Source organism: Xenopus laevis, chromosome 4L (genome assembly GCF_017654675.1).
Source record: "Xenopus laevis strain J_2021 chromosome 4L, Xenopus_laevis_v10.1, whole genome shotgun sequence".
In the NCBI taxonomy this organism is placed as follows: Eukaryota; Metazoa; Chordata; class Amphibia; order Anura; family Pipidae; genus Xenopus; species Xenopus laevis.
In genome coordinates, this window is record NC_054377.1 from 128,947,012 (window position 1) to 128,971,050 (window position 24,039).

A 24,039-nucleotide genomic window follows, 5' to 3' on the forward strand; every position below is an offset into this window, starting at 1 on the left:
AATGTACAGAGAATCGTCGTTTCCCCAAAGTGTAAAATAAATTGTTTAGTATCAACTTTCTACAGCATAGATATCTGGGCAGAAAAGCCGGACGGGAGGGCATGTCATGTGGCAAGATAAATACCTGGCCCAAGGCTAAAAAAAATCCATAGGGATAGTGAAAATTGCTGCCCAGAATATATGAAATATATAAATATTAGGTTACATGTGATCCCATCAAGTGCATGTAGCTGCAAGATGAATTCCTGTTTTTTAAAAAAAATATTTTCTACATTGAAAAAATAAGTAGGGTTTTAATGGAATATGATAATATTAAGATATACATTTTTTAAGTATAAATATATTCTTACCCTTTAGCTATGCAGGAATACATGTATATCAGATTATCAATAAGATGTCAATTTCCAGCTGGGACCCTGTTTGTTGGGCCCATGTTATATACAGGGGTATATTGGCCATTTAACTGGAGGTACTGCTGTATAAACTGGGCCTAGGGGCAAGAATGGAGGATTTGTGGGCTGCAGCTGCTCGTTTCTACCTGTGCTTTTGAGTTCAGTAAATGGCACATTCAGCAGAGTGTGGAGCACGGTATACGAAGAGCCAGAACTGATTGTGTTTGTGTACCTGGCTGATAGAGCATGAGTGGATTTCTGTACCCCGAGAGGGATTGTGTTGCTGTGTGTGTGTTTGACAGACTGGAAATCTTTCTGAGTGGGATTAGATGGGAATGTCACTGTAGGACTGTGGCTCTTTCACATAGTGAAGGCCTGTGCTCTTGAAATGATACAACCTGGGGCCTGGTGTCGGCTTTGCAGTCTGCCCATGCACTTCTGCTAGCGCTAATTATCATCTCTTAATTATCCCAGTGATTGGAAAAATAAAGGCGGAGGGTCCAGCCCCTCCAGATGGCTATAAAATGAGCCCCAGTGAGTTTATGGGCTTACCGGTGTGTCATGTTATATGTCAGGAACTGGAACGGTTGTGACAATGTGTGATACATATAAAATGCATGTGGATTACAAGAAAAAGGTAATTAGTTGAAATGTTGTTTTCTTATTTGCTGTCCTAGATATTCCTTAAAGAGATACTGAAACCAGAAATGAAACCTTTTTTTTACATCTGTCATAACATTGCTTTTGCATAATAGTGATAATTTTGTCCAAGGTTTTTACATTACCTACTACCTTATGAGGGGGCTGCCATATTTGTGCAGTAGCCGAGCATTAGAAACTCTGACAGGTTGAGATGAGACAGTGAGGTTGGCAAAACATTCAGGTTTCAGGATTCATTTCGGTTTTTGGACAGGATTCGGCCCTTTTCAGCAGGCTTTTGATTCGGCCGAATCCTTCTGCCTGGCCAAACCATATCCTTAAAATCATTTGACTTTTCATCACAAAACAAGGAATATTTTACTTCTTTTTCACTCCCACTTAAAGGGCATGTAAAGGCAAAAAAATAAAATCGAATTTTTACTTTCTTTGATGAAAAAGAAACCTCCAATATACTTCAATTAAAAGATGTGTACCGTTTTTATAAGAAACCTGACTGTATGTAGTGAAATTCTCCCTTCATTTACTGCTGTGGATAGGAATTGTCAGATGGTCCCTAACTGCTGAGCAGGGAAACAATCATACTTATGAACAGCAGGGGGAGCCCCCGCCTTACTTCCCAGCCATGCAGAACTCAAGCAGCTTTGTTTATGACGATCCCTAAGCAGCCCAGACCACACTGAGTATGTGCACAGTCTTAGTCTTGCAAAGATGTTTAACAAAGTTACAAGATGGTGACTCCCTGTAGCCAACTTTGAAAGCATAAATTATTTGTTTGATTAGGCTTGTGGTGCAGTAAGTTCCTGTTTATATTTAGTATACAAAATACAGCATTTCTAGCCTTATTCTATTTTAGACTTTACATGCCCTTTAATGATTTGTATATACAAATTTGGGTGGGGATTCAGTTTGGTATTCTGCCAAATCTTTCACAAAGGATTCGGGGGTTTGGCCGAATCCAAAATAGAGTATGCAGTGCATTCCTAGTTTAGCAACTTTATGTAACAATTCCTCACAAAAACAGCTCTATCAGGGAAAAACGATCAATATGATCTATAGGTAACTTTAAATCTGCATTCATATTTTGAAGTTTTTTTGGTGTCGGTATCACTTTGAACAACTCCACATTGACTGTTCCAACATATGTATCCATAACCTTATTATGTCTTAAAAGGAATGTGTCCATATTGTGGGTTTCAAAGGGGGAATTAAAAGCAAAAGATTTGCTGCCTTTTAGTCTCACTGCACTCTGCTGTCTCTTAGGCGTGATGGGAGAGTATGAACCCAAAATTGAAGTGCATTTCCCTGAGTCTGTCCCGTCGGCCAAAGGCTCCACTGTCAAGCTGGAATGTTTCGCTTTGGGAAAGTAAGTGTGGCTTAAGAAAGTGGCAATTAGAGGTGATTGGGAACATTTGAGACGGGGGGGGGTCACAAGAAGGAGGACCAAGATCAAACTGTCATCCAATTTCATGAACTTCCAGTTATGCAATTAAATGCAGGACTCCTCTCTAGATTGGAAGCCACAAAACTGTGATATCCTCAGTGTGTGCCCTTCCCATTCACTGCTCTTTTTCCTCTGTGCAAATTTCATCTCACACAGTTTTAACTGGGGCTTTGCTGATTAATTCTCATGGTACTGCAGCCACTGGTGTTTTCACTTATTAATCTACCACTTATGCCACTAACTTGAATTTGGACCCACCATCTTCTGACATGTTAGTGTCTCTTTCTTTTCACCCATCAAAACATCAGCGTTCCTAATGCTTGCTTTGTCTGATCTTACTCAGCAGTCTCACATTAAACTATGATAGACCGATAAATAGATAGGCACTAGTGTGGTGGCCATGGAAATGTTCAAGTTGGAGAATGCACCATTTATCCTACAGCAATGCTGTCTCAATGAATGCCTCAGAGCAGATGCTGGCTACCAAGGGATTTCTATGGCTGCAGGACTATGCTCCAAATTTTAATACAGTTTGCCCCACAATGCATTGTTAAATAACATATTTAGCAACTTATTAAGTTGGACAGCACAGCCATGCAACCAATTTAACCAGCCAATAACAAAAACCTGCATAGATATAGGACTAAGTATGATAGGGGTTATTAACAATTAATTGGATTTTATTAGGTCTCAGCATGAGATGTGGGAAATAAATATTTAACTGCTAGGGATTAAAAGATGAAAAACCTAAACAGGGACACAAGCCTCCACCCATGACTACATGCATGCTTTGGGACACCGCACACCCTGTCAATGCCTGGCCTTTCAGAGTATCAAATTCTTCTAAAGGTCAAAATTTCCTCAGCACTGTTCTCTTTTCATTCTTAGTCCTGTACCCACAATTACCTGGAGGAGGGCAGATGGCAAAACAATCTCACGCAAAGTACGGAGGCACCGCTCCAGCGGGGTACTGGAGATCCCTAATTTCCAGCAGGAGGATGCGGCTCCATACGAGTGTGTCGCTGAGAATACACGAGGGAAGAACATGGTGCGAGGGCAACTCACATACTTTGGTATGAGGGGAATGTGGATATAGGAAATGCAGATCATTTAAATATGTATATGCTAAATTTAAATGTTTTATAGTAGTGATGAACGAATCTGTCCCGTTTCTCTTTGCTGTAAAATCCGCAAAACTGGCTAAATAATTTGAGGAACATTTTTGTCTCAAATATTCTGCCGCGCAACGTCATTTTAGCCGGAAACTACATTAGAGTCTATGGGCTTTTTTGTGGACCTTGTTTCTGCTTTGGGGCTTTTCACTTAGTATACTGCTACACACATGCCCTAAATTGTTAGAGGATCTCATATCCACTGTGCTACATCTGCTTTTTCAATAGAAAAAAAGACTCCTATGTTGCCAATTTCTTAAAAACTTGTCTGTGATTTTTGACATTACCTCTGGTCGACTGGAAATGGCTCCTACTACTACACTTTGTAACTAAATGGCTTTTTATGCAAAATGTACCATCTACTGTGTATTACTACTTGTTTACAAACACAGACACAACTAATAATACGTCTGAACAGATAATGTCTGTGTGTTTTGAATCCTACAGTAAAATGAATAAACCCTATATTTATGTGTATGTTCTTATATAGATAGGGGATGGCTCAGATGCCTTTGGTTGATGTGGAAGGAGTGGGAAGGATAAAATGCGGTATGCGTTTGTTGCACACACCATTTTTTTTTGTAAAGAGTCTTTTCATTTTGTCAGATGTCTTTTTATTTTGGGGCACAAAATGAAAGGAGCCACGTGGCGAGTTTTGTGAAAATATTCGCCGCTGCCGAAACACCGAAGTTAGCTGCAAATCTGTACCAGGAGAAATGTTTCACTCATCCCTATTCTATAGTTTATTTAGCAGTGATACTGTCATCTTTGAATCAATGGCACCAATGCCTTTGTGAGATTGCCCATAGCCCACAACATGTCACTTTTGTGTATAGCTTTTTTACTTTTCTAGATCAGTGAGTTGGAGGCTGCACTTAGACAGTGTTTATGTTTTGGTGTTCATTTTGGCAGAAAGGAGCCATGCTTATTTATGGAGTGACTATTTTTCATTGTTCTTCCAGCCCCTCCTACCTGGGTTCAGAAGATTAACGATGCTCACATAGCCATCGAGGAGAACATTCTCTGGGAATGCAAAGCTAGCGGGCGCCCTAAGCCCTCCTACACGTGGCTCAAAAATGGGCAGCGCCTGCAGAGCAAAGTAAGCTTCTGTATCCAAGACATAGCAAACGTTGCATGTAGGAGAAATGGACACAAATTGTGTAATTGACTTATGGAGAATGATGTGCAGAACCAGAACCTTGTAATGTGTGGCAACCGATTGGCAATAAGCGTATACCGGTTTAATGTAGTCAGAACAAAGAAAGAAAACATCCAGTTGGTTGATTTCGGTACGAGGATTAGAAAAACGTTTGTTTAAGCTAAATCCTGGAATGAGTTAAAATGGTGGTTGCAGAAGCCTCTGTAGCCTTAATTTTAACATGGCTTAATTACTGAGCTCATCAAGTAATCTGACATCATTGTCCTTTATGTTCCATTTCACTACACATCTGTTCCGTCCTTTCCTCTCGTCTTTTGCTTATTCCTTTACATCTGTCTCGCAGGGACGCCTACAGATTGATCACGGAAGCCTCACAATCACATCTGTCAATATTTCTGACTCCGGCATGTATCAGTGCTTGGCAGAAAATAAGCACGGGACCATTTATTCCAGTGCTGAGCTGAGGGTTATTGGTAAGAGCATAAACCCTTATGTCAATGTAATGCCTACTGTGAGCCCATGTTCATAAACCTGTGTCAGGAGGTCGAATGCTGGAGCAGAGGTGGCTTCTGGCTGATCCTCTAATGGGATAGAGACTTGTATTTTGCTTTTTGTTCTTGTATTGAGTGCTAGTGCAGCTAATCTAGTAGTGGGTATCAGGAGCACACTCTCTAAGGTCTAAAAAGAGAACCAATTATTTCTGTTCAGTGTCGGACTGGCCCACTGGGATTCCAGGAAAACTCCCGGTGGGCCCAGGTGTCAGTGGGTCCTCCTGCTTCTAAACCTTTGGCCTATTTCATGGTCATTTCATAATTCTTTATGGGGAAAATGTGTAATAATGGGAGAATATAGTAAGTAGATATACAAGATTAGGAGAATAAATATGTTGAGCGAGGAGAGGAGGAATAATAGTTTGGAAAATGGGCCCACGGTCCGAGGTTTTCTGGTGGGCCCCTGACATCCCAGTCCTACACGGATTGTGTTGAGAATGCAGAGTGAGAAAGAAGGGGGTGAAATATTTTTGGGTGTCCTCCTCTACTTATGTAACAATTATCAGGTGTACCCTATACAATATCAATCCTGATTTCCACCAAGTTACAAGACATAGGGTTGGTATTCCTACTGTGAGGTTATTTATGTGTGGTGAGCAGTGCAGCATGGCCGCGTAAAAAAACAACTTCATTATTAGCTGAACCTCTTCAGATTGCACCCACCCTATTGCACAAATTGACGGAGGTGCTAATTTGCCAGGAGTGTGATGTGAACAATATGACACCCTGGAGATGTGATCATAATTCCTCCTGTGCTGCCGGTTGAAATACACAGTTAGCAATCTACATATATAGTTGTATAGTCCCTGGTGCTCATATACTAATGTGTGGTTCATAACTGGGAGAAATGGTGTACAAAACTGCAATAGTCAGCATTTTACAAATTAAGGGGAAACTAACACCTAAGCAGCGCCGGATTTCAATGAGGGGCGCCCCTAGGCCGCGCGGTCCGACCAGGCGGCCGCGCGGTCCTAGCGCCCACCCCACCTCCCCTTCCCAGCGCACACGTCCCCATATTGCAGCTGGGCGGCATGCCGCCCCTATTTTTTTGCCACCCTAGGCCCGGGCCTATGCGGCCTTGCCGCAAATCCGGGCCTGCACCTAAGACTGAAAAATGCATAGTAATATATTTGAAATGTATGTAGAAAAGGTAGATCTTTGGTGCTTTAGCTGTGAGATATTCTGCAATATGCAGGGTACTAGATTAGTTATACGGCTATTTGAGCATGACACGATTCACAAGTGGAACCTGAAGGTTATTGTACTGAATATTCAGAAGTTTGAATTCAGGGCAATGGTGGTAGAACTACTGCTTTCGAATAAAATGTAAACTGGCTATAGATCTGTTACTGTATGAGTTATATGTGCTTTTTGACATCATTATTTATTCATGTATTTTGCTTTTGTTACCAGCTGTGGGTCCTGACTTTTCCAAGGGGTTTGTAAAGAGAGTCACCTTGAGTAAGGTTGGGGGCTCGGTCCTTATTGAGTGCAAACCTAAAGCATTTCCCAAACCCAGCATCACTTGGAAGAAGGGCAAGGAACTGCTGAGGGATAGCTCCAGGTGAGCACTGAAATCTAATGAGTCACAGGAGATCATGTTGCTCCAACAGCTGTACAGGTATCCAGAATTCTCGGGACTAGGGTTGTCACCTTTATGGAAAAAAATACCAACCTTCCTATATATTTATCTATTTTCCCTATTAATAACATTGGGATCAACCATCATACCGGCCAAGTGGCAACCCTATGCCGGACCTGAGGTTTTCCGGATAACTTCTTCCTACTTTAAATGTACTAGAAAACATTAAATAAACCCAATAGACTGGTTTTGCTTCCAGTAAGGATTAATTATATCTTAGTTGGGATCAAATACAAGCTACTGTTTTATTATTATACAGAAAAAGGAAATCATTTTTATAAATGTGGATTGTTTGGATAAAATAAAGTCTATGGGAGACGGCCATTCCATAATTCGCAGATTTCGGGATAACGGGTTTCTGGGTAACGGATCCCATACCTGTAGTGGTTTTTGGTCAAACTCACGTCTCATCTGAGTTGCTTCTTCAGTTCAATTGAAATGGTAGGAAATTCCCCGGCATTTAAACCCTTGAGGGAAGTAAAGTCACAGACATCCAATCACAATGGTTCCATTGAACTTCAGTAAGGAGTTGGCTGAAACTCACAAATGTGTAAAAGTGTGATCCAGTCACAATGGTGCCATGATTTTCATTGAGGCAGGTGTTGAAGTTTTACACATATATATGCCCCTAACTGTTCAGAATGGGCCCTATCATCAGCTTCATCGAGCCCTCCAGCAGGGGCCAGCCTAACTGTTCAGGAACATAAGTATTAATTGCACAGTTACCCCTCCTCCCACAATAAATTCAGTTCCCTTATGGAATCCTTAAACTGTTATCATCCCGGTGGTCTCTGTACCAGTGTTCCATAACACAGCACTACTGAGCAAATTTGACCTTTATAAGTAAGGAATCCGATCGCAAGCAAAAGTTAACACCAAGGGAGAAATCGCCAACTAATCAAACAATAAATTAAAAATAAGCCTAAAATATATCTGCAGGAAATAATCAGCGTCATAAAAAGAAAATTGGTTTGTTAATACACACAATAGTACACAGCACAAATAGCTGTTAAATGCAAACAAAGGATCTGGAGGCCGGGGGCACAAAAAGCACATAGAAATACCTTCCAATGGAATAATAGGCCTCTTGCTGCTATGTAATGAAAATGATTAGCTAATTGTATGTGTTAACACCGCATGGCAAATTCTTTAACCCATTCATGGTTTCTGAGGTTTTGTATTCGAGTGTTTTTATCTTATTGACAAAGCACCAAGCTTTGCTAACATGGGAGACTATAGTATGATGGGTTCTGGGGGAGCAAGGCTTTCAGGGGATGCTGGGAAATAGTGATGTGCGGGCCGACCCGATACCCGCAGGTTCGGGTCGACCTCCACTGCTCCTCGCGGGTGCGGGTTGAGCTCTTCTCCTGCTCTCCCCGCCCGCCACCTTCAAATGCCGGCATCCGACTTCCGGGTTCCGTTTTTATAGTCTTGCGTCTGCTCGCCCCGCCCATTTTGTGATGTCATCGGCGGGTCGGCGCGGGTCTATAAAAGGACCCCGGAAGTGCGGGTGCGGGCAGGCACGGGCTGCAGCAGAGCGGGTTAGGGTCTGGTGCGGGTCAGGAAAACCCTGACCCGCACATCACTACTGGGAAACCAGGCAAAGCAGTTTCAGACCATGTTCAGATCCGGCTATGCGTTTATGACTATAGCACCAATGTGTTTCACCGCACTTTTTATATATATATTTAATCCCTGTTTGAACTTTCTCTCTAACTCCTACTGACGTGGGACCTGTCATTTTGCTAGTTGCTAAATTCATTGATATAAGATTTGCCCTAAAAAAACTGGTTTGACCCATTTTATACTTCTTGTATCACATCAACTAAATCAGTAAAGGTGCCACTTTTTTTGCTTTGAGTTCCAGCCGTGTGCTTTGCTCTTTATCTCCCCTTATAGCTTTTTGTCTTTTGATAAACAAAAAAGGAATTCAGATGCAGTAGAACCTCAGTGGCCCACCAAAAAATGAGTATACTGTTAAAATGGACAAAAAAAACATTCATTGCATAAAATGAATAAATACCCTTTCCCCTCCAGCTGTTATTAAACTATAGGTCCCTATAAGAACTATAAGTCCCATATTGACTCCCAATAACCCTTCCTTTGTAGTTCATAAATAGTTAGAGGGCCCATGTTGGATATTCATCCTATACTCTTTTCATGAATGCCAAGAAAGAGTATAGTCCTCCAAAACCTTTTGCTCTACAATACATGCCACGTTTTGATGTTCTTAGCCTGTTCTGTAGTGAGCACCTCAGTTTTATATCCCCTTGGGCACTCATCTCTTTGTTGTTCTTTTCTTATCTGCACTGTACTTTTTATTTTTCCAGACATGGCTCAACACCCTTTAGTCTTGGTTAACTGCCAAGAAGTCTCTCTGTGGCTTGAAGTTCATCTCCCCAAATCCCCCAGTTGGCTATTTATCTCAGCGGCTTGGTGTTCCACATCTCATTTGATCTTCTGCAGCTTTTGCAACTGTTTCTAGTATTATTTATCCAGCCAAGTCTTCCATCTCAGTGTGTGCTTGCTGCTGTGTATGGCATAACATGTGTTCATTTATATAAGATTTGAAGTATGCACAGTGTGTTAGAATTGAAACAAGATAATAAAATGCAATATACAGAATGCACAATAAGGAAAGGGAGGAGATCTAGTATAGAGCTGTCAGCCCTCCTGCTGTTTAAGAGCTATAATCCTCCATCTGTAGGGTTGCTGGTTTGGCCTTTCTGATTTAAAGCAACTTTAAGAAACATGTGTTCATTGTTTCGGAACTACTACAGTCATTATCTTTCATTATCTGGCAGGGGTTTTCCAGGTAAACAACTAAACTGTAACCTGTTCTAGAAAGTTTCACCTTCAACAGTTTGGTTAAAATACATTGGTAGTACAGTTTTGGGATCCGTTATCCGGAAACCCATTATCCAGAAAGCTCCAAATTACGGAAAGTCCGTCTCCCATAGACTCCATTTTAAAAACCAAATTTCTTAAAATGATTCCCTTTTTCTCTGTAATAATAAAACAGCACCTTGCACTTGATCCCAACTAAGATATAATTAATCCTTATTGGAACCCAAACCAGCCTATTGGGTTTATTTAATGTTTACATGATCTTCTAGTAGACTTGAAAGTATGAAGATCCAAATTACAGAAAGATCTGTTATCCGGCATTTTGGTCCCATACCTATAGAAGGTCTCCATTCCTTTTTATATTGCTTTCTCCTTGTTCATTCTGTTTCTTCTCTATTATCCACCTATACAGGTGCTTTTATCTTACCGCTCCCTTTCCCCTTTAATTTCAGAAACTCAATCTTGGATGATGGGACTTTGAAGATTTCCAACCTGACTAAGGCAGATGCTGGGAGTTACACCTGCACTGCCAGCAATCACTTTGGAACAGCCAGCAGCACAGGGACCCTGGTGGTCAAAGGTGAGAAGAGGACTATTTGTAACCCTTCATATTCTTACAACTAAGATTCTTACATCTTGGTGAGCTTTGTCTCTCTTCTTCAGACCCTACACAGGTTCTGGTGCCACCATCGAGTATGGATGTCACGGTTGGCGAAAGCATTGTTTTGCCCTGTCAAGTATCCCATGACCATTCATTGGATATTTCCTTCTCCTGGGTCTTCAACGGGCAACTCATCGACTTCCAGAAAGATGGAGAGCATTTTGAACGTGTGGGGGGAGTAAGTATAATGTTGATTCCACAGACTATATAAAAACATAGTTCTACTTATGTATGTAAAATTTAAGCGTGGTGCCTCCTTTTGAGGTTGAGGAACTTGTCTACAGTAGCTCTATGATAACTGCCCTCTGGCCCAGTAATTATCATCACCCTGAACCTGTTTAAGATTTGTCCATTTGTAGCATTAAATGTTTCTTTGCAAAACATAATTGCCATTGTTGGGACAAAAATATTGGATCCTTCAGCTGCTGCAGCTTACTTTCAGTGGGTGGTGTTGTTGTCCAACAGCTGAAACAAAGATTTCTTATTTTTCTGTGTTCCCTCAACACAGAATGTAGTGGTTGACACTCCTGTATATGTGAAGGGAGCAGGGACAATCTGTATGTCTATGCTTAAACCTTGGTAATGTCCTTATTTGCCCTTTCTCTACTTATCAGCAGGACTCAGCAGGCGATTTAATGATCAGAAGCATCCAGCTGAAGCATGCTGGGAAATATATCTGTCTTGTCCACACGAGTGTTGACAAACTGTCTGCCGGAGCAGATCTCATTGTGAGAGGTACAGTTCATGTACATTTCTAGATTTTGCAATGGGCTGCAGAAGGGAGAAAGAGTTTGCTTGACAATTTGGAGTTTGGAGTGACAATAAATGGTTACTGGATATAGAGGCGGGTGCTAGTGGGATGTGTAGGCAGACAAAATTATTATCCAGTAAAATGAAAGCACGCAATGGTCAGAGAGGGAGGACAGTGTGTCATTGCGTTATTGTGAATTGTTAGGTACTGTATCAGTGTATTATTGTTTAGCAGTAGGGCAGTGTATCACTGTGTCAGGGCTAAGCATTAAGGTAGTGTATCACTGTGTCATTGCTAAGTAGCAGGGCAGTGTATCCTTGAGCAGGAGAGCGGCGAGCCCCCGCATCATCACTGAATTAGAGAGTTATAAATTGCAGCCCTTCTATGGAAAGAGTTGGATGTTTCACAGCGGAGAACACTGTTCGTCACCCACTGTGCTTTCTTCTTAGGTCCTCCTGGGCCACCAGATGCTCTCACCGTGGAAGAGATCACAGACACAAAGGCTCAGTTATCCTGGATGCCTGGAGTGGACAACCACAGCCCCATCATCATGTACTCGGTACAGGCTCGGACCCCCTTTTCAGTGGGGTGGCAGGCAGTCAGCACAGGTACATGTGAAAGCATTGGGAGTTCTAAAAAGAAACTGAGTTTAATATTGTATGTGAAAGAGAACACTACATACACATTGTCTACTGTGGGTGCATTGTCTAGTGTAAGTTTCACCAATGGTGTTACCCATGGAAACAATTAAATGTTGCTTTTATTCCTTTACAGTGGTGTAACTATAGATGAAGCAGACCATGTGGTCGTGGGGGTGCCCAGGGGATAGGGGGGCCCATACCATGAGTTGACTTCCTTTATAACACAGTAATTCCCCCCATTCCAGTCGCTTTTTTCTCTAAATAGTTTGCTAGTAGGTGGGGGGGATAACTTTCAAGACTTCTATACACACTAGGCCACTCCAAAGATTTTTTTCATGGTGGTCCCGGCACCCTCTTGTTACGCCACTGTTGCCTTTCTTAATCGACTGATTGAAATGAATTGCTGATTAGGTTTCTATGTGCCAAATTTTTTCGATAACACATACACCTGGGGGCAGATTCCCCAAAGAGGCGAAGTGACTAACGCTAGCGAAAATTTGCCAGCGTGACTTCATTTCGGAACTTCCAAACAGGCGCAGACGTCACTTCGCTAGTGAAGGAGATAGACGCTAGCGTTGCTTCGCACTCTAAAGCCAGTCGAATCTTCTCTAGCGAAAGTTCACCAGCGTTCAGCGTCCTGGACACAACTTCGCACTTTAGCAGACATTGCTGGCGAATTTTTGCCGGTTAGGGAATTTCCCCTGGCCTCTCCAAATGTTCAAAATAGGGTATAGGGGGACCGCACCCCTATAGCACATGTATAATGCAAAAAAGGATAAACCTGCGTTTAATAGTGTCCAAAAAAAACAATTTTTGAGGGGTGTGCTTGTTTACGCCCACAAAACATTGTATTTTTTTGGCTCAACACTATTAAAAGTAGGTTTATCCCTTTTTGCATGATTCGTTTGGTTTCTATGTGTAACAGCCCTTGTGCAAATTGTCACTACATAAATATAATATGATTTTTATAAGCTTCTTCCATGTAACAATATTTTCCCACACACAGCCAATTGATTCATGCTGTGAGTCCCTGACCAAATGAATCAGTTGTTTGACAAGGGAAATATTACCAGGCTGAAGGAGCATACAGTAAGTCAGGCAGTGATTTCCCTAAGGAAACACACTTTAAGTCCAGTTTGAGTCACCTTTTGGAACCCCCTGCTGCCAGACTGATTGAGTCGTTACATTGGAGGAAGCTAAAATGTTAGGCTGAGGGAACTCAAAAACAATAAGAAAAATCTATAACAATAAAAAAAATTAACAAACAATAATCACCCTGAATGATGTTTTTTCTGTCTATGGCCATTTCCATATTTAGCATTTGGATTTGCAGAGTCCTATTGTCTACACAGGTGTAGTTCTTTTATTTGGTTCTGCATGAACAAAATGTTCCTTTCCCAGATTGCTTGGGAACAATTAAGGGGGAAAAGACACCGATCATCACTTCCCTTTGCCTCAGGCTTAGAACGCAGGTAACAGAAAACTATTAAGGCTGAAACCAAGCAAATTGGATTTAAAAGAAGGTTGGTGGATTGATTATCCCTCCTGCAGGAGGGCTCAGACAAACAAGATATTCATCTTTTCTTAAGAATAGACCAGGAGATCCTGTTTGTGCTTCAACATCTGGCAGTGAACGTTGAGAATTGAAAAGTTCCTCCCACTGTCTCAGGTCAACTTCACAGTCAAAAAATATATAAGTAAAGTGTTTTTCTTATAGTCCCTTATTAGCAGAATCAAGACCAGGTTTACAATGTACAGGTATGGGATCCATTATCCGGAAACCTGTTATCCAGAAAGCTCGGAATTACAGAAAGGTCATCTCCCATAGACTTTATTTTATCCAAAAATCCAAATTTAAAAAAAAAAAAGATTTCCTTTTTCTCTGTAATAATCTAACAGTACCTTGTGCTTGATCCAAGCTAAGATATAAGTAATCCTTCTTGGAAGCAAAATCAGACTATTGGGTTTGTTTAATTTTTATATGATTTTCTGGTAGACTTAAGGTGTGAAGTATTTTATTTATCAAGCTGTGAATGTGATAGTTACATAATTACGTATTTGTTCTGTGCAGTATGCCAGGAGAAACCTATGAGGTTTAGAATGCTCTGCATTCTATTTTTAACTTTATCCTGCAGGTTCGCAATGAACTATTGTAGAGGTAGACAATAATGGTCTATGATTGTACTAAACATAAATGTAGGAATGAGCTGAAATAATATAAATGGTCAAAAGAACACCAACGCAGAGAGAGAAAGAAAAAGGCTGCATACGATAAAGAGAACGAAAATATATAATATATATATTATATATCCGACATAGCATGGAGTCTGCAGATGGAGCACCAAGGACTTTCTAGAGAAAGAGTAATTGAAAAAATAAATCCTAGATTTCCAAAGGAAAAAGGTGTGATAATGAGTTTTTAAGTTTAAATGGAACAATGTGGTTAGACTCTGTGAGCCATCTCAGCCAAATAGATAGATACATTTTGTTTTGCATCATCTGTAGCTTGGCAGGCACCATACTGACATTATTCTGTTCAACAGATGGAACATTCCACATCGGGATACAGTACATGCTAAGCGACAGCCTCGTTCTAGGAATCTGCGGGCTAATATGTTTCTGTTTGTAACACACTAAGGCATAGATAATGGGGCTCATTTATAAAAATCAGGCAAGGTGCAAAAAATTGGTAGCACGGTGCCGTGTTATAAAATTTGGTTGCCATATGTGTAGCACAAAGAGTTGCACCTTACTTTGTAAACAGCACTGTCTGCGTCTAGTAGTATAGTATAAAGGAGGACAGGGGCTTGTACAAGGGCAGTCAAAGGCATGACCCTGTCTTGCTCTCATTATTTACAACAGGTTGGAGATGAGGTGTCATGTATGATTGTGGGAAATTACATGCACTGGATTCTATGTAACAATTACAAATCCTTTCTCTCTGGTAGTTCATGAAGTGGTGGATGGAAAATCATTCTCAGCCGCTGTGATTGGGCTGAGCCCTTGGGTGGAGTATGAGTTCCGTGTCATTGCTATCAATGAGATTGGCATTGGAGAGCCCAGCCCCCCATCAGACAAGAGGAGGACAGAGGAAGCAAGTGAGTAACATGGGGCATTATGTATATACCCAGAACATGGTAACCACGCTTGCATATCCTATTAAATCCATATGCAGCATTTCCATACATTGCCATACTGGATCTACTGGACTCTGTAGTCATAACCATTCATCAATTTACTTTATGCTTTATGAACTGGGAATGAGCTGGTCACTGCCAGTACTTCTCCATATTAATACCCCAGTTATTTGCCTGCCTTCAAGTACTGTACCTACAGTTACTAATACCCTAGTGTTTTGCCAGGTGCTGTATTTCCATCTAAACACCCCTAGACTATGTCTGCCTCCAGTTACTGCACCTCCACTTACTAATACTCCATACTGTGCCTGCCTTGGTCTCCACTTCCTACATCCCCAACACTGTGCCTGCCATGGGGTAATGGCTCTGTAGTTACTGATATGACAGCACCTTGCCTCACCTTAGGTACTGCACCCAGTTAATATTGATCAGGGCCCCTACCCCTGGTATAGCATCTGCACTTTATGATTACCCAATATAATGCCTCTACTCAGGTACTAAACCTCCTATTCTTAATAACTCAACACTGTCCCTATCCTCAGGTATGTCTTGAATAAATAAAGAATAGAAATAATAATACCTTTGCCAATAATTCCCACTGCACCCTTTAATATCTCTACAAAAACCTTTGAGGAGGGGTACATAAGTGGAGACATGTTGTTGTCTTTATATATTACTTCCTAAGGATGGAACTTACTGGTGAGGTTACATGAGATAAATGAACTCAGAAAAGGAATATATATTCATATACTGTATGTATACTGTATATAATGTACATCTGCCAGGTACCTTCCTCGCCAGTGCAGTTGGAACTGTAGGCAGCTATGCAGAACACTGCTCCCCTGTATCAAGTGAAGGATTTATTTTCCGAATTTAATCTCCTTGACAAAGAAGCTTCTCTTGGAGCTGAAACACTGACAACGGGGAGATTAGAAGTAGACAAATAGCATTATGTTTCTCCTGCTTTGCACTCTGTCTTTCTCATACACTCAGTGCCATCTTAGCAATGTGTGTCAGTGCTTGTCTATTTACATTAGTGCCTGCAATGTTCTCTCTGTATCTGCCTTGTCTCCTGCTCACTTCCCCATCTCTGATCCACTGCTCTGTTTGGCAGTGCCTGAGGTGACCCCTGCCAATGTCAGTGGAGGAGGAGGCAGTAAGGGTGAGCTTGTCATCACATGGGAGGTGAGAGCCATAAACATGGTGTTGTCATATGTCTGTGCCGTGAGTGTGTGGTGTCAAGTAGTGAAGGTGTGACCATGAAGCATGAAGACACTGATTAGTATTTTGATTTATGTGTGTGCTGCCATGCATGATGTAGGTGTTCCTGTCCATGCCATCCTTCTTATTTAAGAACAATTATGACTTCCCTGCAGCCTGTACCAGAGGAGTTGCAGAATGGCGGAGGGTTTGGGTATGTAGTCGCGTTCCGTCCATTCGGAACTATTAGTTGGATGCAGACGGTGGTGGCATCAGCCGACTCTTCCCGATACATTTACAGAAATGAGAGTCTCCCGCCTTTCTCCCCGTATGAAGTCAAGGTTGGAGTGTACAACAACAAAGGAGAAGGACCTTTCAGTCCATTGACTGTAGTGTACTCTGCAGAGGAAGGTATGTATACAGTGTCTTAGCCATATAACACTAAAGAAATCATATGAGCAGTGGCGTAACTAGATGTTACTGGGCTCCAGCAAATCAAGTTATTGATCTAAAATGTTGCTAAGTTTACCAATTTTACTCTAATATATTGAAATTGCTAAATAATTAGGGCCTCAATGGGCACTCTTCTTTGCATGGCCCCCCTGCAACCACAGGGTCTGTTTCAGGTCTGGACTATCAAAATAGGCCCTGGCATTTCAGGTACCCAGAGGCCCCAACAGGCCACACAGAGGCCCAAACAGCCCCACCAGCCCACTAAATAGTGAGTGTCTATGGCATCTTACAGCAGCCCCTCTGGCATTTGCCAGAACCCATAGTCCGGGCCTGGTCTGCTTCTTCTGTAGTTACACACAGCATATGACGAATGTATCTCTAATGTGTATGAACTAATAAAACAAACAAGCCTTGGGTACATATAACATATTGCTTCGTATGCACTTATCTATGAATTCTTAAGTTTAGGCATGGACAGGGTCGCCTTCTGGAATCACAGTTATTAGCCCACCAGTAACCCTGGCCTTGTTGGAGGTGGGCCCTGACAATAAACAGAATGGGGCCGCAATGAAAAAAAATTAAAAGCCCTGTGCATGCATGGCAATGCCCCTTCATGCCAAATACCCAACTCATGATCCACCCAAACCTTACCTATTCCGCTATAAGCTCCACCCCCTGCATGATCCTTAGCTAACAACTTTGCATCTCTTCTGGACACTCTCTACCATAGGCCCCATGATTGATGGCCATGAGTACCCCCACTGATGGCAACCCTTGGCATGGGTAACTTACAAACCTCCACTTGTTGTTGTGTTACTGCTTCCACTATTCCAATGGGCAGCCATTGGTAGTGGCAGTCAAACATCATCTGGAGAGCCACGGGTTACCATCTCCTGCTCTATTACCTAGGGCTATGTGGTCCTACAATTTGTCTTATGTAGAGTATCCTCTAATTGGCTATTGTGGGTGCACTATGCAAAGGTTGCTCTATATTGTGTGAATGCATGATTCTGATATTGCTCTTCTGACACTCCTTAACTGTGACTGGTCAGCTTGTACAAAATACTTGTTCATCCTTTACTACAGAGCCAGGCCGGGCCCCAGCAGGGGTCTTTTCTCGGAGTCTGACTGCATGGGACATTGAGATGTCATGGATAGCTGTCCCTGGGAGCCTCAGCAAAGGAAGGATTCAAGGTTATGAGGTAGCACATGTCATATATAAACCTGTACTTTGTTACTTGTTTAGAAACCCTTTTGCACAGCCCAACTATAATAAGTGTTGCCACTGGTCCTTTGTTATCTTATATCACAACATAGCAGCCCCATTATTTGCATAGGAAAACATAGACTGATAAGAAAATATACAAAAGCTGGTAAGGACAACTGACCATGCCGTATTAAAAGCTATAGCCCTGTTAGGGAAGAGGGTAGAATAAAATGTCAGCAACTGTTTGGTGAAAAAAATGTATTTATGCCTCTACTGATAATCAAGTGAAGGAATAACAGGTTTCTGGGTACCCACAGCAGTCATGATGTATTTAGATGATCTTCTTAAATCAAATAAGACACTGGTCCTGGTGAGCTGGGCAAAAAGTTTTACCAAGCAATGTTGCCTTTATTATCCATCCTTGATGTTTCTGAACTACAGGTTCCAGCACCAATTTCCAGTGTAATGCAGAACAGTTTTTCTAACATTTGTAGCATTACTTGCTTGTTAGGTCCGTTACTGGAAGCAAAATGAAAAGGAGCAGAATGCCCGCAAGCTTCGGACTCTAGGAAATCAAACCTCCACCAAACTGAGCCATCTTCAGGGCCATACCCTGTACCATCTAAATGTACGGGCCTACAACAGTGCAGGGACCGGCCCAGCCAGCACTACTGTTAATGTGACCACCAGGAAACCACGTACGTCTGTAGGAAACAAACCACGTGTAACTGAAGGGTGCAGGGTTTATGATGGCATCTGGGACCAAAGATATATAATTTGTACATATAATTTGCTTCTCTGTACATATAATTTGTTTCTCTGCATATTATTTTGCAGCACTGCTTGGTTTTTTATAGTATAAATGTAGTAGCATGGACAAGGTTGATGTAGGGATGCATGGGTCAGCACGAAACATGTGGGACCTGTTGGGTATGACTGCCAATGGCACCATGTTAGCTCCATGGGAACAGGTGCAGACTTTGAGACTTTAAATGGGACGTTAATGCTTCCATTTTATTTCTCTGCACCCTCTCTCTCCCAACACCAGTGGATTCATTAATTTGGCCATATACACTGTTTGGGTACAGAACATAATGGGTGGGCAAGGGTCAGGTAATTCTGGTATAGTAACCTAAAACTAGTAGATGCTTCTTTTCATCATTTAAATCTAGCTGACTGTGACTTCTACCTGCTGATTGGTTGCTATGGGTTACTAGGCCATGATCAATATTTCCACCTGTTGCTACAGTACATACTCCTGAGTCTTTCGCCAGAAGAAAATGAAAAATAGTCCTGAACATGGAATGACTGAAAGATTTAAAGCTCAGTTTTGCATTCACAGTGCCTTTGTTGCTAAGAAAAGGCATTAAAAATGATCCAAAACAGTTGGTAATTGACACATATAGCCACAACCCATTTATCTTTTTGCATTGCTGGGTTTTACACTCTCTAACAGGGTAGGAAATAATGAGTCCATGTTCTGTTCAGGGTCAGTCTTTATTATAATATTTAATGTAGCAAAATGTATTTCAACAATAGAAAATAGTGGTTAAAATGAATATGTTTAAATGATTATAAACCAAATCTTGGGTCACAAAGCAATTATCCCCTCCGAACACCCCTCTGATAGGACCACTTTGAGTTTTACAATAAGAATGTGCAGATGTGAGACTTCAGCTGTTGTTGAACCAAAATTTCTGGGAATATTAGATCAGCAATATCTGGATGGCCAATGTCTGACCCCTGGTTAATTGGTACCTTTTATAGAATCCTAGAGTTTTCTGTGACCTTGCCCTCCATAATAACCTTATTTCACTTGTTCCACCCACAGCTCCAAGTCAGCCACCAGGAAATATCATCTGGAACTCCTCAAACTCCAAAATTATCCTAAACTGGGACCAGGTGACAGCGCAGGAAGATGAGTCCGAGGTTAAAGGTTACAGAGTAAGAAAGTTAATTGGTTTTTATAAGTGCTATTGATGCACATTGATGTTTTTTTGCCACCGGATAGCAAGAGATGTATTACTTGATCCATTGCATGTATTAGTTAATCTAGTCCTGCCTGGTGGTGGGTTTATAGCATGGGTAGCCAGCCTTGACTATTTCCATTTGGACCATTACTTAATGACCTTGTTATAAGCCTATTTTCCAATAACCCAAATATTTTATGGTCATGATTACATGAAGTCAGTAAGTGGGTAGTAGAGAAAGCCTATGCCTGTTGCTAATATTGTATATGTATAGTAGTATCTGGCTGTTCATGAACGTTTATCTGGCCTCTCAATTATTCTGTGAAATATATATACAACTTTATGACGCTTCCCAGCAGTGAACTAGAGTCAGTTCAATGTGCATAATGTATATTTTGGGGTATCATGTGAAAACTCCACCCAGAAGATATATTTTTCATATCAAACTGAATCTGCCCCAGTGTCTTGTTGCATTTGAAGTGTTGTCAATCAAAGGACTTGCACTTGCCTGCAGGTTCTCTATAGGTGGAACAGGCCAGGTGGAGCATCTGTGATCGAGACCAATCAGACATCAGTGGAGCTGTCCTTGCCATATGATGAGGACTACATCATTGAGATCCGAACCATCAGTGAAGGAGGAGACGGCAGCAGCAGTGAACCAATCCGCATCCCTCGGATATCCAGTGAGTGGGCGGTGAGAACCTGTAGCTGTAAGCCTGTAGCATAGGAGCAGTAAGTGACCTTCTAATAGTGGGAAAGGTAGTGGACACATGGATCAGGAGCATGTACAAGGCATTTACCCACTAAAGGGTTTTGTTATAGAGCTTTACAAGTGCAGTACAGGTGGTCAACATAAAAAAGAGATAAATGGCAGCTCTATGTTCTGTTGTCCTAGAATAAAGATATAATAAACATTAAGATGATACCAGGTGTAAGGCTGTTAAGTACATCAGTAAAAGGTACTTAATACCCACTGAGAAACATGACTGGCACATGCTATCCATGCATTAAGTTAAAGACACAAGTAATAGGGTCATGAACCCCCATATAAGATTGGTTTAGGAAAACCATACCATGAGTTGAGAGAAAAAGGATTGGCTCATTGATGGAGACACAACACAATGACAAGACATTATAGATATAGATGTGATCTCCCAAATACTCACTAAATCTGACTGCACCCTTCTCATCCCTTAGACGCTTATGCACAAGGATCAGGTGCTTCCACGTCCAATGCCTGCACCTTATCTGCCATTAGCACCCTAATGATCTCCCTCACTGCGCGCTCCAGTTTATGACCTCGAGCCTCTCAGACTCGTAGAGAAGCCCATCTTATTCCTGGAGAATGGACACCAGTTCTGCTCTACAAGTGACGGCTCCATATGGAATATCCTGAGATTTCCCTCAGCTTCTGAGCTTCCTCCTCTCCCTACGGGGAGGATCTTATGCACTGACGACATCTGGAATACGATGTTACCAAAGCAGTTTACATGCCGTATATGCATATTTTTTATTATTATATATCTAGTGTTTTATAGAGTTTTTTAAAGTTAACATGATGTAGATATATACGTTTTTTGCTGTAAAATGCTGCAGGTGACTCATATGATTCTCTTCTGTCCTTTCAGTCTTACCCAGGGATAACTAGCCCGTGGTCTTCCTGAACTCCGACCCTTAGCATCCCGGTGGTCCTTGCTGAGAGTTGGAGTTCAGAAGCAGCAGGTGCTGTCTGAGCCACAGGATGGAGATCCCTGCCTTAAATAAGTTTATTACCCTGGGATGGGCATCTTTTATATGTTGCACTCTTCCGATCTGTTTCACACGCCCTGATCCCTTTTCAAAGAAGGAGTGTTGTTAAATTAAAAATGATGTCATAAACAATGTTTTCCAGCAAGCTTGTGTGCACCACAGGTTCTCTGGTCTGGTCCTTCTGCAGAAAGGGCCACAAAAACCTTTAATGTTTGAGTGAAACAAGGGCCTTAGTTTGGTTTCTTCTCTGGGAACGTCAGTCATATATAATTTCCAGCTGTAGAATAAACAGGGCAAGGAGGGTAGGAGCCTGCTCAATAGAAGTATCTGTGTTTACGGGGCTCTAGGTCCCTAGGCGCCCTTTGGTCCGATGAAGTGACAAGTCAAGTTCAGTGAGATGTAAATCTCAAGGATAGAGAAAGTTGTAATTGTTTCAGCTAAAAACAAATGTATGAAATATATCATTGAGCCTAGGGGGGTTGTTAAAGGGAAAGTATAGCATAAGCACAAGTTGCTATAATATGAATGAGAATTTAGTACCTTTGCGAAATATATATATATATTTTTTCTGCCATTAATTAACTAAGAAAGTTAGTTATTTGCTGATTCTTTGGGACAAAGTGTCTTACTATTGTACGTATCACTTCCAGTCCTTCATAACAGGAAGCTATGCCTGACCTCCTATTGTAAGGCAATTCCAAAACACATCAAGAAATGGCTTAAAGGAGAACTGTCAATAAACATGCACCAAAACTGTTGTGGATGTTTAATCATTTTTTTCCACAATTTTTTTTATGTCTTTTCGGTAGGTTTGCCACCTTTTAGCCCATCTAACTCCAGGCTGTGATGTAATGGGGGGTGGGGCACGACATGGGATTGATCATGAGATCAGGGGTGGGGCTGTGATGCTGCAATTGCACACTGAGGCAATCATAGGAAATCCTGCCCAGTTTTCCTAATTTGGAAAACCAGGCAGGTTTGACCCAGACAGCCCTTCAAAAACTGGGCTGTCCGGGCCAAAACCGGACTGGTGGCAACCCTGCTTTTCAGATATAAAGGGTTTATTGATGTGATTCCTCAACCTTTGCTCCTATGAACAACTTAACCATGCTGTGTGTCAGTGGGACAAATCTCTGGAATCATCCAATTAGATCAGGAGAAATGTGTCAGCGACTCACAGCATGAGCGTGATGTTTGTAAATGTTAGGTTGAGCAGCTCACAGATAAACAACTGCAAAACAATTAATATTAAAGATTAAATACCATTATTAAACATCCACTACAGTTGTTGTGTAGTAATTTTTTTCATTATACCAACAGATCTGCTTAAAAAAATGTCTCAAGTGCAAACAAAGTGTTCTCCCTCAGTCATCACATGTACTTTTAATCTCTTTTGTTCCTTAAAAGCAAAAAAAAATGAAATAAATATTTATGAATGTTACTACATAATCTCTCGCATAGGAGCAAGATGTTCCTTAACTAGAGTTTTTTTTTCCTTTACGTATCAATGGTGTCGTGATAGAGAATAAGGCTTAGTGGAGGAGGAAATGGACTTTTCAGCTGCTGTTGATGCAAAAAACTTTTTCTTTAAATTAAAAAGTTGCATATGTTTTTCGCTATATGAATGTGAAGTATATTTATCTTCTGCTAAAGTCACAAACGTCCATCAAGGTCAGTTTTTGATGATGCTTACAGGTTACCAGCTCTATGCAGTGTGGGGGGAAAACCCATAGAGGTGGAGTTATCCCAAAACTGGAATTAGAGCCGAGAAAAATGTTTGCCTACACCATAAAATTCATCTAACACAAATTTCATAAACAAATTCATCATTTATGTTCCAGATTTTTTACGCCAACTTGGTCCAAAAACATTGGTGTTGCCTCGAATTGAATACCATCTTGGCGTTAAAGGGGAACTCCACACAAACATAACTTGAGCTTTTTGAAAAGTAAACATAATTTCAAGCAACTTTGCAATATACATGAATTAAAAAATATTCAATGAAGGAAAAGTCCGCACTCATGGGTCTTGTGAAAAAAACTTCTTAGTGTTTATTCAACGTTTCGGCTCATGAACGCGAGACTTCCTGAGGACGGCTCGCGTTCATGAGCCAAAACGTTGAATAAACACTAAGAAGTTCCTTCGTTGATTATACAATTCTTTGTTCCAGCACCTGGGCAGTTATTAGTGCTCTGGGTGCACCAGGCTCACTTATCTTTGTATGAATTAAAAAATATTCAGACTTGAATCTGTCTGACTACTTTGCTGAGCTGGCTGACTACTGTTACTTTGTATCAACAGCCAGCTCGATTTCAGCATAGAAAAAAGCTTTTATTCATACTTTTTGAAGAAACAGGTAACTGTGATGGCTATATTAGGGGTTTCTGTGTTATGTGGACCTCTTTA

General features: G+C 41.3%; 1 protein-coding gene across 5 annotated transcripts in view; it reads left to right on the plus strand.

Annotated features, from left to right (window-relative positions):
• Nucleotides 1-23,252, plus strand: part of cntn4.L (contactin 4 L homeolog) — a 208,761-nt gene extending 185,509 nt beyond the window's left edge. For 4 of the 5 annotated variants that reach the window (XM_041590793.1, XM_041590794.1, XM_041590792.1 and 1 more), the window contains exons 7-23: nt 2,313-2,415; nt 3,382-3,566; nt 4,628-4,764; nt 5,168-5,297; nt 6,789-6,939; nt 10,317-10,444; nt 10,528-10,703; nt 11,140-11,260; nt 11,726-11,884; nt 14,866-15,015; nt 16,169-16,239; nt 16,431-16,665; nt 17,794-17,909; nt 18,426-18,612; nt 19,746-19,858; nt 20,399-20,567; nt 21,082-23,252. In XM_041590793.1, the coding sequence (XP_041446727.1) occupies nt 2,313-2,415; nt 3,382-3,566; nt 4,628-4,764; nt 5,168-5,297; nt 6,789-6,939; nt 10,317-10,444; nt 10,528-10,703; nt 11,140-11,260; nt 11,726-11,884; nt 14,866-15,015; nt 16,169-16,239; nt 16,431-16,665; nt 17,794-17,909; nt 18,426-18,612; nt 19,746-19,858; nt 20,399-20,567; nt 21,082-21,182 (2,432 nt within the window). In that variant the 3' untranslated portion in view covers nt 21,183-23,252. Of the gene's footprint in view, nt 1-2,312; nt 2,416-3,381; nt 3,567-4,627; nt 4,765-5,167; nt 5,298-6,788; nt 6,940-10,316; nt 10,445-10,527; nt 10,704-11,139; nt 11,261-11,725; nt 11,885-14,865; nt 15,016-16,168; nt 16,240-16,430; nt 16,666-17,793; nt 17,910-18,425; nt 18,613-19,745; nt 19,859-20,398; nt 20,579-21,081 lie in introns of all 5 variants that reach the window. The other variant, XM_041590795.1, reaches the window with a different exon arrangement.
• The last annotated feature ends 787 nt before the right edge of the window (nt 23,253-24,039 follow it).